We start from the raw sequence: 16,647 nt of genomic DNA on the forward strand, positions 1-16,647 counted from the left end.
ATTTTTTATGTAGTATTGATCTGATACGGGACAGGGAGACCCCTCTTCTGACCTGTTAGAGGGTGTAATGAGGGTAATTTCACTGAGGCTGGCCTGGGTCAGTTCCAGTAAGAGAGAGAGAGAGGACTCAGCCTCTCCGCTGATGCATTATATATATTATATAGCTGTATGGGTGTCATATGTTAACTAATCATAGATACATTTAACCAAATACACTTTCAAACCTTCTGAATTTTGATTATGAATGAAAATGTAGCAAAATGGGAAAATAAATTGTATGGATTAGGCTTGATTGTTGGAATTCCCTTGTTAGGTTTTCCTTTAAACTTCAAATTACATTATACACAGCATTCCAAAATGTATTTTCATGCATCCCTGGCATTTTGAATAAACTTTTGTTTGGAGAATAGTGTAGGATAGTATATAATTTCCGTATCATATTGCTCATCCCATCAGAGTGGAATTAAGGTCTAGTTTGATAAGTGTAACTGTGCAGCTGGTTTTGTCTGTTAAGAGTCAGAGCTGCATCAAGTCTACTTAGAGGGAGAGAGAGAGAGAGAGAGAGAGAGAGAGGGAGAGAGAGAGAGAGAGAGAGAGAGAGAGAGAGAGAGGGAGGGGAGAGGGAGAGGGAGAGGGAGAATGAAAGATACATCCTCTCCACCAGTGTCCCAGTTTCACCCTAAATAACTCCTAACTGCACCAGCAGCCCCTAGAGAGCCTGCAGGCCTGTTTCTGAGCTTGGTGCTTCACTCATGCACACTACTATCAAGGTCAGGCTTTACTCTTCATTAAGGAAATTGCATTTTGTAAAAGGTAATAAGAGTATCATAATGAGATTGTGCTAGTGAAGAATCGCAACGTAGGAGTTAATTATATTGTAACTGGATATTGTTTTGATGTCTCAACCCCTTTTTGCCCCTCTGACCTTGACAACATGTGTCTCTCTGACTTGCAGCTGAGACCATAACCAACGTCCTGGACTTCAAGAGAGACGCAGGATTATGGCATGGTGTTCTCACTGTGAGTGGCCTTAAGTCCTCTGGTAAAGCTGATAGGCTGGTTATGTAATTAGAAATAGAAGAGATCTGCGCTCAATTTGCAGATAAAAAAAAAAGTCTGATTTATTTGGACTGACGTTTTGCCCATCAGGGCTTTATCAGTATGTGAACGCATTCACACTAATGAAGTCCCGATGGGCGAACACATCTTGTCTAATAAATCAAGACCTTTTAATCTGTAAGAGAAATGCGGACGTCTTCTTTCTCTGATTACTTGACTTCACTGGATCAACACACAACCAGAAACGACTAAGAAACACAAGGGAGTAAGGTTCACCAAGCTTTGATTAACTGGTTGTAGATGCGCTGTAGAATCTTAATACAGCCCATAGTGTCTGACCTGCTATCGCATGTTTGAATGCCAAAACGGACACAGCAGTAGCAACATCGCATCAAACACTGACACATTTATTCAATACACTAGCAGGTAGTGATGAAATATTGTCATGACTTGCACTTAATGCATGCAGCATGTTTACCAAGACATCATGTACTTACTTATGATGCACTGATGACATACAGTATTTTGATGTTTGTCTCTCTGTTTTCGCTGCAGAGTGTCATGAACCGGATGCACGTGATCAGCATTCCTTACTCCCTGATGAAAGTCAACCCTCTCTCCTGGATACAGAAGGTGCACACATACAAAGGTGAGGGCCAGTTGTCTTATATACAGTAGCACCCCTCTCTGCCCATTGCGTCAGAGCCTTTCCCTAGGAGGAGGGATGTAGCGGAGGGAAAAACCACCTGATCTCACCTAAATTGGACGGTGAACACACGCTGTTAGCTGTAAAACAGCTTACCCACATTTTTAAACTGATATTCTGATCTTTTACGATATAAATTCATAGCTTTCATTATAGTGAATTGTATCATACCCCACTTATGTTGTGCAAAAATAGTGTCTTCACAAGAAAGTATTCTGAAAAGATAGATTTTATGTTTTATATACAGTAGGTGGTAGTTTACCCACCTTTTTGTTATCGCTTCATCAGTGTCTGTGAGGTTGAATCTATGAGACTGGGGCTACATCCAGAGAGATGTTTCTTCTCATAACGTTATTTGATTCTCCTCACAGATCTGACAGGGGTGGAAGGATTAAAGCAATAGTTTGTTTGCGTCATTGATTTATAGTACCATCATATTAGATCAGCGAGGGCCGAGGAGAGGAGGCCTGATGTCTTGAATGAAACTCAGCTCCGGTCTGGACTGAGCTCCACTGCTGAGTCACCTGTTGGCAACTGAGTCAGACCGCGCTCCTATTCGCTCGCAGGCTTTGTGATTTGTGATTGGCTGTCTGGCTTTTTTGATAGCGGTATTGATTGGCTGATTCTACTGTGACCCTGTCTCTCTGTCTGTGTGTACTGCTTGTCTGTGTCTGTGTGTGTGTGTGTGTGTGTGTGTGTGTGTGTGTGTGTGTGTGTGTGTGTTCCCGGCATAGCGCGGGTAGCAGTGGTGAAGTCGAGGGACATGCACTGGTCTCTGCTGGCCCAGAGAGACCAGAGAGACATCAGCCTGAGCTCACTACGCATGCTGATCGTAGCCGACGGAGCCAACCCATGTGAGTCTACTACCAGATGCTCAGTTAACCAAATCTCATAACTCCAACCTTATTAAAAAACCCTACAGCCACAGAATATTCTTATTGATTTGCTTTGTCTGTGGGTGGGTTTGTTGTCTGCTTGTGTACCTGTTTGACTGCCTCTATATATATATATATATATGTGTGTGTGTGTGTGTGTGTGTGTGTGTGTGACCACAGGGTCGATATCCTCCTGCGATGCCTTCCTCAACGTGTTCCAGGCACGTGGGCTGCGACCTGAGGTGATCTGTCCATGTGCCAGCTCCTCAGAAGCCATGACTGTCGCCATCCGCAGGTAGGCTGCCGTTACTGCACCGCATTAGAACAAAGCAACCTGCCACCGCTCTCCGTTACTGTGCTGTTATATCACACTGCGTTTGCAACATCAGCTGAATCTTTAAGGGAGAGGGAGGTTGGTGCCGAGCAGTTTGCTTGTCCATGCTTCTTCAACACAAGGACTTTTACAACTTTCTGCTGATCATGGGGCTTAATTATGCAGGAGGATTATGATGCTGTTTAAAACATGGAATGCCATTTGTTTTGAGAATTATGTGTGTCCAGAAATGGTAGTGGAGGAACATGTATCCCCCACAGACCTAGGATCCTTCATTACTGCCTTAATAAAGGAAAATGTACTAAGGGAGTGAACGGCCCACTCTCCTTTTAAAGAAAATGAATAATTCATGTTATGACCTTGGATAGCTCTAGCATCATACCCATACAAACTGAGGGAGGCACATTCCCATGTTTCCTAGTTGGTGAAAGGCAGGGGAAAAGGAGGAACATAGTTTCTGCTGTTGTGATTAGCGCAAACTGCTCATTTTTCAACAAATGATAGTTAGAAAGTTGGTTGTAGGACATCCTGGATGTCTTCAGCAGCAATGAGCCTTTCTAATATTTGTTTACATTTCTCAAGGTGGTGCATGTGTTTCATTGTGTTGCAGCAGTAATGAGTGTAATCATATTCATGTCTGTGTCCTGCAGACCTCCAGAAATGGGTGTTCCTCCTCCAGGGAAGGCGGTGCTGTCGATGGGCGGGCTGAGCCACAGTGTGATCCGTGTGGACACAGAGGAGAAGCTCTCTGTCCTCACTGTGCAGGATGTGGGACAGGTCATGCCTGGAGGTACGCTGCGGCAGACAGGTAACATTTTGCTGAGGTTGATGAGTACGCTGCCGAGACTAACTTCACTGACTGGATGGTATCTTTGGCTCTGGGTGGTGCTGCATTTATATTTGCCAGTTATGAGAGTGAATATCATCAAATGCATGGGGACTTTTTATGATCACTTTATTTGGTCTGGGAAAACTTTGCACCCTAGCAAGAATAATTTCTGCTGTCTAGAATTTCCTTTATGTCCCGTCACCATGGTACATGATATGCAGGACATTCTGTCTGTCTGTCTGTCTGTCTGTCTGTCTGTCTGTCTGACTGACTGACTGTAGACAGATTCTTGTGAGCACAATAACTCAGGAACAACACATGATAGAAACTTCATACTTGCACCAAACTTCTCTCTATAGAGTAGATGATCTGATTAGATTTTGGAGCACCTTGCTGCAAATATTTTAATATTAATGAAGAAAAACCTTCCTTCATTAATCCATTCTTAATGCATCAATATAGGGAGTTGATATTAATACCACCCATGTGTTATGTGAAGATAAGTATGTTGACCTTGAAATATTTCCAAGTTAGTGCATTAATTGGCTTAATGAATGGCCTAATTAGTATAACTGATTTTTAATATATCATGGTGATTATGGCTGGATATTAGACAGCTCAAGTGCCTTTTGTTTGTAATATAACTTAATTTGTATAGAATGTTTAAAAACAGAAGTACAAAGTGCTTTGAGGACAACAATGATTAACAAAAGCCAAATAGATAAACAATGCCAGTCATGAATTGAAAACAGGATTAACAAAGAATAAAACAAGCAAATCCAACAAGAATAAAATTGGGAAACAAATTTATACGTCTGCTTTAAATGATAATTCATTGTTTCTAATCTCCCATCCTAAATGATGATGTCAACATTGTGCGTCCCCAGCGCTGGTCTGTGTGGTGCGGGTGGAGGGGACTCCCTATCTCTGTCAGACAGACGAGGTTGGAGAGATCTGTGTGAGCTCGGGTAGCACCGGCATCGCCTACTACGGCCTCCCTGGCATGACCAAGAACATCTTTGAGGTGAGTACTTACCTGCTGGAAGAGTGCTAGTGTCACGGCTTTTGTTGTTTATTGGTCTAAATATCACTAAATATGTAATAAATGTAGATTTTGTGGATCTTCTATAGCCCTGTGTTGTGTATGTGAAGGGTGGGAGTGATTGATTGCAATTCAAAACAATTGATAGCTTTTTAAAGGATAGCGAGTAATAGCTCACCGCAAAATTTAAGTTCTGCAGTCATCATGTCAGTTGAAACTCCGATTTAAAGTTCGTAGGACCACCAAATACGTGGAATTAACCCAGTTAGAGCAGTACCATCTCAGCGTTCTCCCAAACAGTTAAAGTGATTGGTCTCTGGTGGTTTAGAGTTCCAAAAAGGGCATAAAGTAACTATCATATCCTTTAAACAGTTCATGCAGCATAATCCAAGTGTTTTGTAGCCAGACGAATGCAGCTTGAGTCCAAAAGGCATATATTTACCTCATTATGTACCGTTATTCTAGGTAAGGCTAACGGTAAATTCTTCTTCTTGTGTTGTGCGTGTACATATGCACTCATGCTCATGTGTATTTAATAGCATTGTTTCTTTTTGCAGACCATCCCAGTAACATCGTCTGGAGTTCCAATCAGTGACAGACCCTTCACCAGGACCTCACTCCTGGGCTTTGTGGGACCAGTAAGTTCAGCCTCATTATCCTAACGGTTTTTTTTACCACCCTTATGTTACTGTCTAAGGAAAACTGTCATGATTTAGGATGCATTAAATGTGATCTCTTACCAAGCTATGGTGGCTATCGCCTTCACATTTTGTATAGATGATGTAAAGATAGATGACTCAAATGTTTCAGTATTTTTTAACACAGCAGCAGTCAGAAATGCTGGTAATTGTTTGTTATTCTTACGCATGTCCACCCAGTTTGCACCCGCTCTCTTTCTGGAGCTGAGAGTGCCATTCTATAACATGTAGTCTTTTAGTAAAATCTCCTCAGATCCAGTAACATTCAATGTCTACATTTTTGTCTACATTTACTGTATGTTCTGAACTGAACCTTGGGGTACATGTCCACATCTAAACCATATCTACTTTGTGTCTCCCAACAGGACAACCTGGTGTTTGTGGTGGGGAAGATGGATGGGCTGATGGTGGTCACTGGGCGGAGACACAACGCTGATGACGTGGTTGCCACGGCACTGGCAGTGGAGCCCATGAAGTTTGTTTACAGGGGGAGGTAAAGGAGCAGGGAGCGTAAAAATGATTCCAAATTTTAAAACTCTACAGTCTGTTATATCTGCAATTGACACTTTGTATCTTCTCAAACTGTTTTTGTCCCTTAGAGTGTATACGACAGCGACATTAGACAGACCTGTGTAATTGTATGAGTACACTGTAGTTGTAACAGTGTTGTTTTATGTTGCATGTTGCAGGATAGCGGTGTTTTCTGTGTCAGTGCTACATGACGAGAGGATCGTTGTCGTGGCAGAGCAGCGGCCAGACGCCTCTGAGGAGGACAGCTTCCAGTGGATGAGCCGAGTCCTTCAGGTGCTGCACTGTCCTCACATACAGACGCATACTGTCACTCAATTATATCTAATTTAGTCCAATCCAAAATGTTTTTGTAGTTGTTTTAGTGTAGTGTTTTGAAATTATTTTTTTAGAGAAATATACTGTATAAATAGTGAAGTTGATGCCTGTATGAATTTCTTTCCAAAGCCTTTGCCTTTCCATCAAGGCAAAAGGTGGCAACTTTAAAGAATCTAAAATATAAGATAGTTTTGATTTGTTAGTCCATTTGTGTTTTTTCAGAGTTTTGATGTTTTTACTATTATTCTAAAATGTGAAAAATAGTAAAAATAAAGAAAAATGTGTGTCCATACTTTTGAGTGGTAGTGTACAAAATGATAAAATGATAAAACACAAAGAGAAAATAATTACAGATGAAAAAACAACCCAAGGGGCTTATTAAAGTATCTTATCTCCATAACAAATTAAGAACTCAGCTTAATTCGATAATGAAACCTAAAAGACCACAAAACTCCTGATGATAGCATGAAATTAAAACAAATTCCCCTGTTTTATTTGACAGCTTTACTCATCCTCTGGCTCTACCCTTCCCTTTTGTGTATGCATTTCCTGTCTGTATCCAGGCCATAGACAGTATCCACCAGGTGGGGGTGTACTGCCTGGCTCTGGTGCCCGCCAACACGCTGCCCAAGGCCCCCCTGGGTGGCATCCACATCTCTGAGACCAAACAGCGCTTCCTGGAGGGCGCCCTGCACCCCTGCAATGTCCTCATGTGCCCCCACACCTGTGTCACCAACCTGCCCAAACCACGACAAAAACAGCCAGGTAGGCCACGGCATGTGCAAACAAGCATCATTCACAAGCACCATTCATATTGTAGAAAATAAGAAACAAAATGCACCTTGTCAGCTTCCTCTATTCCATTTCTTTGTGTTGTTTTTTTCTTTCGTCCTTTTTTTCTTTCAAAAATCATTGATGCTAATGTTACTGACAATTCTGATGATGCTGATGGATTTGGTTGTGTCGCACAGAGGTTGGTCCTGCTTCTATGATAGTGGGCAACCTGGTGGCAGGGAAGAGGATAGCCCAAGCCTGCGGGAGAGACGTGGCCCAACTAGAGGACAATGACCAGGCACGTAAGGTAGATAACCATCCTCATTTCACCCTCTCATCTCCTCTATGCACACACACAGGTAAGGAACAATACCTGAGTCTGAGTGGGATCTGAAATACCTATTGCTGATTTAGTGTGCTTAACACAATAATACGAGGGCATAGTTTTCACTTTTGGAGCGATTCACTCTGTCCTGCTGTGGCAAAGCTAGCTGAATTGACAGGTGTTTGGTACAGTTTTGACCCAGATTCACTTCATACTGCTTCCACCATCCATTACTCTCATCAGCTTCCCATGTACCTCATAATGTCCTTCATTCATTTATAAAAACCCACTTCATGCCCCCATGCTCAGTGAATTCACCATTATTGCCTCAGTATATGTCTGACTTTGCTGTGTATTACCATCATTCCTCTGTAGTTGCTGTCTGACTTAATCTTGTGTTTCTGTCTTTCCTCTATAGTTCCTATACATGCAGGATGTGCTACAGTGGAGAGCTCAGGCCACTCCAGACCACCCACTCTTCCTTGTACTTAATGCTAAGGTACTGCCTTTCTGTTTCCTATCTACTTTCCATGATCTGGATGAATCAGATATATGATGGTTATTATATTAGGGATGAAAGGCAATTATTATCCTTGAAGTTATAATTGTTATATCTGTAATTATGTTTAGAGAAACAGTTGTAGGATGAATGTACATGAGTGTAACACATGTTGTTGTCTTTATTCTTCAGGGCACGGTGGCTAGTACAGCTTCCTGTCTGCAGCTGCACAAGCGGGCAGAGCGGGTTGCTGTGGCGCTGATGGAGAAGGGACGCCTCAACACTGGGGACCATGTAGCATTAGTCTACCCACCAGGTAAGAGGGTTAGGGTTACCTCTCCTTTCACTTCTCTCCTTTAGGAGACTGTCTCAGAAATCTTCTATCTATTATATATACTGCTACACCAGTCGAGACACGAGGGTCTTTTTCAAGAGAGTTTTGAATACAGCAGTGGAAAAAAGAAATTAATGGAGATGCTAAAAAAATATATTTTCACAGTCATGCTCCAGTCTCACCACTAGCATAGTAAATTAATGGCTTCATTTAAAAAAAAGAAAAAGCTTAAAAAATTCAATGCTTGAAATGCATCAGTCACTATTTCAAAAAACACAAGTTCTATCATCAAAAACATAATTGGATTTTGAATGCAAAGGTTTTAAAATGACTCTCAAGTACTTGAATAGTAACTCATAATGTGCTTTACATAATTGCTAGTAATTATTTTGTACAAGCAGATGTCATGTTTTTTTCAAATGGTGGCCAGCTCATTTTGGAATAAAACCTAAATGGTCTCTTTTGCCTTATTTTGCTTATGTTTGCCCAACAAAAAAAATACCTTTTCTAATTTTCCTTAACTTTCCACTTATACGGTCTTGATGTGGTCACTGGAATATTACAATGACCCTTCCTCTCCTTACTTGTGATCTAGAAATCTAAGCTTATTCTACTGTACTCATTGTGGATATGACTGTCAGATAATTGTCTAAAATGTCAAATGTTAAAAATCCTTTGTGCCCAGGTATCGACCTGATTGCCACCTTCTATGGCTGCCTGTACGCTGGCTGTGTGCCAGTCACCGTCAGACCGCCTCACCCGCAGAACCTGGCCACCACCCTGCCCACCGTCAAGATGATTGTCGAGGTAACACAGACTCTGTTGACCTGCACCAAAATTCATGCTAAATCCAGCTCAGTACAATTATTCCAATTATTATACCTGACAATCTTAGGGTTAAAAAATATGAATTCATATTTATAGAAAATAACAGAAGGATGCTTATCCTGACAGCTGTTCTCTTAGTTGAATTGTGTGAAAGATTAGTCATGTAATCGATGTAGTATGAATATAGTATCTGTGTGTTAAAGGTCAGTAAGTCGGTGTGTATCCTGACCACCCAAGCAATAATGAAGCTGCTGAAATCCAAAGAGGCTGCTGCCGCTGTGGACGTCAAAAGCTGGCCCATGGTGCTGGACACAGGTGAGTTATGCAAACACACACACACATACTTTCACACACATATGTCTTTAGATTGCATTCTCTTGTCCAGAGTTGCAGCTGTAGTGTAGGTTTCTGAGTACAGCATTAGTAAATTATACTCCTCCTCTCCCTCTGTTTGCCTTCCAGATGATCTCCCCAGGAAGAAGAGCCCACAGATCTACAAGCCTCCCACCCCAGAGATGTTGGCCTACCTGGACTTCAGCGTGTCCACAACAGGAATCCTAGCAGGGGTCAAGGTACTGGAGCGATGTTGACAGGGACGTTGTGTAGATACACTTGGGGCCACCTGGGTATGTGCAGGGTGCAGCTAACATGCTAGGGATGCTACCAGTCTCTCTTTATGCCTGATAGCATTAGAACATTTATAAATCTTACTATTTCACAGTATGTTGACAGCAGATAGAGACCAATGTGTAAAACATTGACATGGCTACCATCATGACAGGCATAACAAAATACAAAACAGATGTTGAGATTCACCTACAGTGAGAGAGAAACTCTCTTCTCCTCTCTTCTTACTGCATCCCAAATGATAAACCTCAACATTTAGTCTACAGTCTCCAATTGGTGGTTACCAAAGTGGTGGTTAGTCTGCCAGGTAACAGTATGGCATATTGAGTAGGGGACTGTAGTAAAAGTCTTTGGGTTCAAGCCCTCCTTGCTGAAGCGTCCTTGAGCAAGACACTGAATCCCTACCAGCTGAAGACGTGCTGTTCTGCAGCTGAGCCTGACCTCTGACCTCCCTGTCGCCTCTTCTAGATGTCCCACGCTGCCACCAGTGCCTTGTGTCGCTCCATCAAGCTGCAGTGTGAGCTCTACCCTTCCCGGCAGATCGCCATCTGTCTGGACCCCTACTGCGGCCTGGGCTTCGCTCTCTGGTGCCTGTGCAGGTAAAACAGCAACTCTGACAGTATGCAAACCAAAGGGAATGAAAAATCAAAATCATAAATCCAGTCAACAGTGTCACAGAGGCCCAGAGGTGGTATTGTGGTTTTGAGCCCCATCTACTGGAGCTAGCATCGGGCCAAGTGCTGCTAGAGACCTTCCTCCTGTGTCTCCCCTCTCAGCCTTCCAACTGCCCACTCTTCCTATTAAAAAAATATAAGTATTTCTTCACTGCTACTTTATGGATGGCACAATATATCGAAATTCAATATATTGCAGTACAAAAATGTGACAGTATGTATCGTGGTGCAGAAAAATTAACCGCAATATTAGCTACATTTTATTCTGCTGTAGTAATCACAAATATTTCCATGGAAATTATATTATTTGCACTTTGTAATGACATTTTTAAATTGTTGTTTACATTCTAGCAAGGCAGTGTCATTGCTAGAAACATTTTTGGCTCAGAAATTAACATGTTAATTAACATCTGCACAGTCATACTTTATTGTCATTGAACTTATATTTATTACATCGTATCATCATATAGTGGTTTTATTGAATCGCATCAGAAGTATATTGTCCCATCCCTATACTACTACGATGAGTTGAGTTCCCCCCCCCCCCCCCCCCCCACCGATATGTGAAGCGCTTTGAGTACCTAGAAAAGCGCTATATAAATGTAATCAATTATTACTAATCATTTTTATCTGAATGTATGTGTGTTTGTCGGCGTGCCTGTGTGTGTGCCTGTGTGTGTGTGTGTGTGTGTGTGTGTGTGTGTGTTTGTGCATGTCTCTGGTTCCAGTGTGTACTCGGGCCACCAGTCCATCCTGGTGCCTCCTCTGGAGCTGGAGACCAATGCGTCTCTGTGGCTGGCAGCAGTCAGCCAGTACAAAGTGCGCGTCACTTTCTGCTCTTATTCTGTCATGGAGATGTGCACCAAGGGCCTGGGTTCACAGACAGAAGCACTGCGGGTCAGTACTGTACGTCTCTTCAAATGTCAAATGGTTTCCAAAGGGGAATCAAGCCATTGCACCGTTTGCTCCTACAAAATTTAATGGCTCTCCTTTAATAACTATTTTTCCCACGGCACTGCCGCTGCGGCGCTGTGAGTATCAAGAGGCAAATTCAGAGCAGTCAGGGGTGAAACACTTCACTCCTCTGTGTCTGTGTGCTTCATTACAGTGTGCAGCACTTGAGGAAATGATTTTCTACAAATCATGTTGCTCAGTGAGCAGTATCTATTTAATAAAAGGGAGTAAAAGTGCTGTTATTGCAAAAATGTAACTTTGAAACATGTCATCTTTTCACACAATTCCCACAATCTTCTTTGCATATTAATAAAGAACTGTACATCATTGGGACTGAACAGAATTTGTGCTCATTGTTCTTTAATTACTCTTGTTGCTAATCTCATCCTTTTTTCTCCAACCTATAGTTGCGGAATGTGAACCTGTCGTGCGTGCGGACGTGCATGGTGGTGGCGGAGGAGCGGCCGCGCATCGCACTCACCCAGTCCTTCTCGAAGATCTTCAAGGACTTGGGGCTTTCGCCGCGCGCCGTCAGCACCACCTTCGGCTGCAGGGTCAACGTGGCGGTCTGTCTGCAGGTAGGCGAGAGGAGGGGGAGGAGGGGAGGAGGGTTAAAGAGGTCAAGGGTCCAAGATGGTTATTGTGTCTGCGCATGCTGTGAAGACCAAACCTGGCTGTGACTCCATGCAATATGTCAGGTTCACTTCCAAGAAATCCATGAAAAACATGGGATTGGCAGCACTCCAAAGGACTAAAGCAAGATCAAACCTCGTGGCTTGATGTGACCATCAATAAAAACGTGGTTTAACTGGATCTTGCCTTTTAAAACATATTTTGGAGCGCCGCCATTCCCATGTTTTTCATGGCGTTTTGAGAGGTTGTTTTTTTTTTTTTTTTTTATTCTCAGCAGGCAACCAGCCAGAAGGTTGTACAAACAGACACACCTGCCCTATGTTGTTCTTTTTCAGATGAATTGGTATATATGCTAGGATTTGTCCTCTCCAAGAAGTGAGGTGAACCATGGTGAGGGTAAAGGGGTTATGCAGGTGCCAGACTAGCTAGTGCTGAGTGCAGAGAAAATAAATTGTGCCAGAGAAGGGAGACGAAGGAAAGAATGGGAATGATGGGATAGGAAAGGGAAAGAAGAATCAGGCAGAATGGATGATGAGATGTTTTTGAACTACTACAAAAAATACCATGTACTGAGTTGCTGTGTTTGGAACAGAAGTACACCCTTCATGATTGTTTCATCCTTCATGTTTTTTTATCTGTGGTTTCCTTTTAGTCTCACAGTTTCTCGGTCTGACTGTTTATCATTTCTCTTTTCTGTGATTCCTGTCTCCCTTCTATGTTTTATTTTATTCTTTGTTTGTCCGGGTCTTTGGTGATTTTGTGCGTGTGTGTGTGTGTGTGTGTGTGTCTGTCTGTCTGTCTGTGGCCATGTGTGTGCATGTGTGTCCTTGTATATATCTTTATCTTTCTGCCCCTGCCCTGTCCCCTCCCGTCAGCCCAACAGGCTAGGGAAACTGGCTGAGCAGGTACTGTGAGATAAGAGTGGCTGCTTCATCACTGGGCTGCCGCTGGGTTCGTGTGTGTGTGTGTGTGTGTGAGTGTGTGTGTGTGTGTGTGTTGGTTTTTTCCCCTGCATGATGTCCAAAGATGTTTAACCTTGAACTACCCAGGTTTCTCTCGCTTTCCCTTTTTCTCTGACAAGCTCCAGCTCCACCTAGCCTCTGTCCATTTTAGTTGAACCTAATCTGTGCAGCCTGGTCCAGGACCATGTTGCTTTCTGATGAGGTTGTATGTGATGCAGAACATTACATCATTAGCTGGCAGCATGGGTTGTGCCTTGATGAAGTCGTTTTGTGAACAGTTCTAATTCACAGTGTCTTTGTGCCATCTCAAACCTTACGATCTGTTGATGATTAGGCAAGGGAAGGGATTCACTCCAAAACGTGATATATATTGGAAATGTATTGCCATCTGAAATGTATTTGTCAATCTCACACACACACACACACACACACACACACACACACACACACACAGAATGTTACCTAAAGTATTAAAAGTAAAAGTATTTTAAAATCATGACATGACTTAAACAGGAACAAGTGTTATTAGCATTCTGGATTTTTCATTAATATTTATTTGTATATAGTTTTTAATGTTCTGTTTTCATTTCTGTTTTTTTTCTTCACTAATGTTTAGTTTTAGTGAGTTATAATTTAGTTTCAGCCTACCAAAAAGCCTACACATAAAAAACCTGCACATTAATGAAAACTAAAAACATTTCACACACATTTTAATTTCATTTCAAGTGACAAGATAGTTATAGTTCAGTTTTTTCCAGTTACGACAGTGATTTTTAACACCTAGTTTTCATCTTAGTTTTAGTTTTAGTTTACCATAATAACCTTGACAGGAACCCATGATGCTCTTTTATTTCACACCAGCATTCATTTTGTCCATTCTATTGGATGAGCCAACATGTTAGTCAGGTTTATGCAAGGCAGTGTGTAACAATAGTGAATGATTTTACTCTTAATCAAGCTGATCAGATTGACGACTTTGGTTTGATGGCAAAGACTCAATCTCTGGATTGAATCTTGTTGATGCTTTCCAAAAAACGCTTTGATGCTGAAAGCTCTGCTTGGCTAGACGCGCTCATGTTCCCTGGCTCATTAAACTCAATTAACCCGTCTGTGTTTGCCTGTGACCTGTCAGAAAACCATACAGGAACAACATTGCTAGCTTGTGCTGTGGCTTTACACTGGCAGTGGAAAGATGGCAAACATAATCTGTTGTGATTAGTGTTGTAGCAGAAATATGATGAATCACAAAGTAGCAGAAATCAATAGAATAATCAGTGTTTCGTACCTGACAACCAGAATCAATGCTTGAGAAATGGTACAATTAGAGTTAAACTGCATGGCAGAGTTATAGCCATTAAACCATAGATAAAAAATTATGCAGTTAGAATTAGTTCTGACATTTGTGTGCCCTTTTGTTGCAGAAGATAAACATTTTTAAACAAGTATTAATTTATAATTTCTTCTAGGCCTCTATTACAGTTGTAACTGGCTCTGAAAACGCACAGGCTGGAGATATCAGGCAAAATGAAATAAACAGAGCTACAGTTAGTGGTAGTTTCTGTGGTGACGTGGTTGAGTCTTGCCCAATCCCTGACCATCATAGCCTGGCTGGTTGGCTTCTGGCTGCCCCCTGCTTTGTCAACAGTTCTACCATAAGCAGCGTGTTAAGCAGCTTCCACCTCCCCTCCACCCAGGCAAGATACAGTATTTAGTGTCATTAGGGGTGTAAGACTTTATAGACACGTGTCCCATTCTGCCTGTCTTCCCCCAGGGCACAGCAGGACCGGACCCTACGACCGTCTACGTGGACATGAGAGCGCTACGGCATGACAGGTAGGGGGCGCCACTCCAGCATCTCACTGTGACCACAACAGTTGTCTTTGACACAAGCTAATAGACGCTTATAGATGCACATCATGCTTCATCATGTTTAATTTTGGTCTATGGATGTTGAGGTGAAGCTGGAAAAATTCAGGCATGCTATTGCATTATATGATTATAATAGTACATAGTACATAATTAACTAATATATAAAATTATTGTTGCTGTTATTATCATTTTGTTCATTTTTTCCCCCTCACATTTCCTTATAAACCTGGCTTGTTTGCTTATATTATTTTTCAAATCTTGAGCTTTATTTTTCCAGTGATTGTGATTTGCCATTTTTTTTTTTTTTTTTTATATATGACGTGTGTGTGTGTGTCTTCTGCAGGGTTCGTCTAGTAGAGAGAGGTTCACCACACAGCTTGCCCCTGATGGAGTCTGGGAAGGTACGATGCCATGCAAACACACACCATTCACCTTTATTATTATTGTGACTATGTGCACCTTTTTCAAATGGTTGTGGTAATTTGAGATATGACTCCCTGCCCTTCTAGATCCTTCCAGGAGTGAAAGTGATCATTGCCAACACAGAGACTAAAGGTCCCTTGGGAGACTCCCATCTAGGAGAGGTGAGTCAGCAGGCCATCTGGGGAGAGGAGCCTGTTTTAGCTGGCTGTGGCCCACATTGAGGATTTATTATTTCTCGGAAACAACATTGCTTGAAAGTCTAGTGGGTTAGAATGAAATGCAAGTATACCACAGCTCATATCTCAAAAAGCTCACTGCAGTGACCCACAAACAGGCATGTTGTGATTTTATCAATAATCATGTGTCCACATAAGAACAGGGATAAGAACTTTTTTGTTTACATTTTTATTTCCATTCAACAAACCAAAGTCCATACATTCATTCTTATCATCTTTTTTTTTCTTGGATGAGAAGCACTGCCATCTATCATTTTTATTATCATTATTTTATTATTATTATCTACTTCCATCTTATTACTTTGAACCAAAACTGTGAACAAAAGACAGACGGATATGGAACCAAAATCAAAATTACCCACAACACCACCACTGCAAAAAATGAAAAGCACCGGCCTACTGTAAGATCCTCTGCCCTTTGTGTGTATTCTCTGTGTAACAGGTCTGGGTGAGCAGTCCTCACAATGCCACAGGCTACTACACTGTTTATGGGGAGGAGGCGCTGCATGCTGACCACTTCAACACCAAGCTCAGCTTCGGCGACACCCAGACTGTCTGGGCCAGGACGGGGTACCTGGGCTTCCTGCGGCGCACCGAGCTGACTGATGCCAGTGGAGGTGAGGAGCATCAGTAATGCTGTTACACAAACTCTATCAATATTGGCCACTAACCTACAGTAACTGCATTGCTGTTGGTCTTTAATGGAGTCATAACTTTGCATTTTCCACCAGAAAACTGAATAAATCTACATCCCTCTTTCCTCTCTCACAACACCTCATATAAGCCTCGTCAGACTTGACAAATGCGCGCGTGTGTGTGTGTTGCAGAGCGCCATGACGCCCTCTATGTGGTGGGCTCTCTCGATGAGACTCTGGAGCTGAGGGGAATGAGGTATCACCCCATCGACATTGAGACCTCTGTCATCCGTTCTCACAAGAGCATAGCTGAATGGTAAGAAATCTGCCTCCAAAGTCAGTTTACTGCTCACTCAGTTTGAATAAAACTTAATGCAGTCAGAACTCGTAAATCCTACATATAGTTTCTTTCTACTTATTCTTTCTTCTCCTATGTATCCCACCCTCCTTGCTCTCCTCTCCTTTCAACCCCCCTTCTTTTCCTG

General features: G+C 42.2%; 1 protein-coding gene across 1 annotated transcript in view; it reads left to right on the top strand.

Annotated features, from left to right (window-relative positions):
• dip2a (disco-interacting protein 2 homolog A) overlaps positions 1-16,647 on the top strand; it is a 32,124-nt gene that overhangs the window by 12,079 nt on the left and 3,398 nt on the right. Inside the window, exons 11-35 of the mRNA XM_071525765.1 lie at positions 956-1,020; positions 1,615-1,708; positions 2,500-2,619; positions 2,821-2,935; positions 3,625-3,764; positions 4,691-4,827; positions 5,403-5,483; positions 5,909-6,036; positions 6,233-6,347; positions 6,953-7,154; positions 7,361-7,470; positions 7,907-7,987; positions 8,180-8,303; positions 9,007-9,128; positions 9,353-9,464; positions 9,612-9,721; positions 10,245-10,375; positions 11,179-11,347; positions 11,812-11,982; positions 12,913-12,942; positions 14,771-14,832; positions 15,212-15,269; positions 15,378-15,452; positions 15,970-16,144; positions 16,355-16,478. Coding sequence (XP_071381866.1) covers positions 956-1,020; positions 1,615-1,708; positions 2,500-2,619; positions 2,821-2,935; positions 3,625-3,764; positions 4,691-4,827; positions 5,403-5,483; positions 5,909-6,036; positions 6,233-6,347; positions 6,953-7,154; positions 7,361-7,470; positions 7,907-7,987; positions 8,180-8,303; positions 9,007-9,128; positions 9,353-9,464; positions 9,612-9,721; positions 10,245-10,375; positions 11,179-11,347; positions 11,812-11,982; positions 12,913-12,942; positions 14,771-14,832; positions 15,212-15,269; positions 15,378-15,452; positions 15,970-16,144; positions 16,355-16,478 — 2,851 coding nt within the window. The remainder of the gene's footprint in view (positions 1-955; positions 1,021-1,614; positions 1,709-2,499; positions 2,620-2,820; positions 2,936-3,624; positions 3,765-4,690; positions 4,828-5,402; positions 5,484-5,908; positions 6,037-6,232; positions 6,348-6,952; positions 7,155-7,360; positions 7,471-7,906; positions 7,988-8,179; positions 8,304-9,006; positions 9,129-9,352; positions 9,465-9,611; positions 9,722-10,244; positions 10,376-11,178; positions 11,348-11,811; positions 11,983-12,912; positions 12,943-14,770; positions 14,833-15,211; positions 15,270-15,377; positions 15,453-15,969; positions 16,145-16,354; positions 16,479-16,647) is intronic.

The sequence above is a fragment of the Centroberyx affinis genome, unplaced genomic scaffold, assembly GCF_046629955.1.
Source record: "Centroberyx affinis isolate AG114_WGS23_722 - 3 ecotype Tasmania unplaced genomic scaffold, CSIRO-AGI_Caff_v1 ptg001337l_1, whole genome shotgun sequence".
Taxonomy (NCBI): domain Eukaryota; kingdom Metazoa; phylum Chordata; class Actinopteri; order Beryciformes; family Berycidae; genus Centroberyx; species Centroberyx affinis.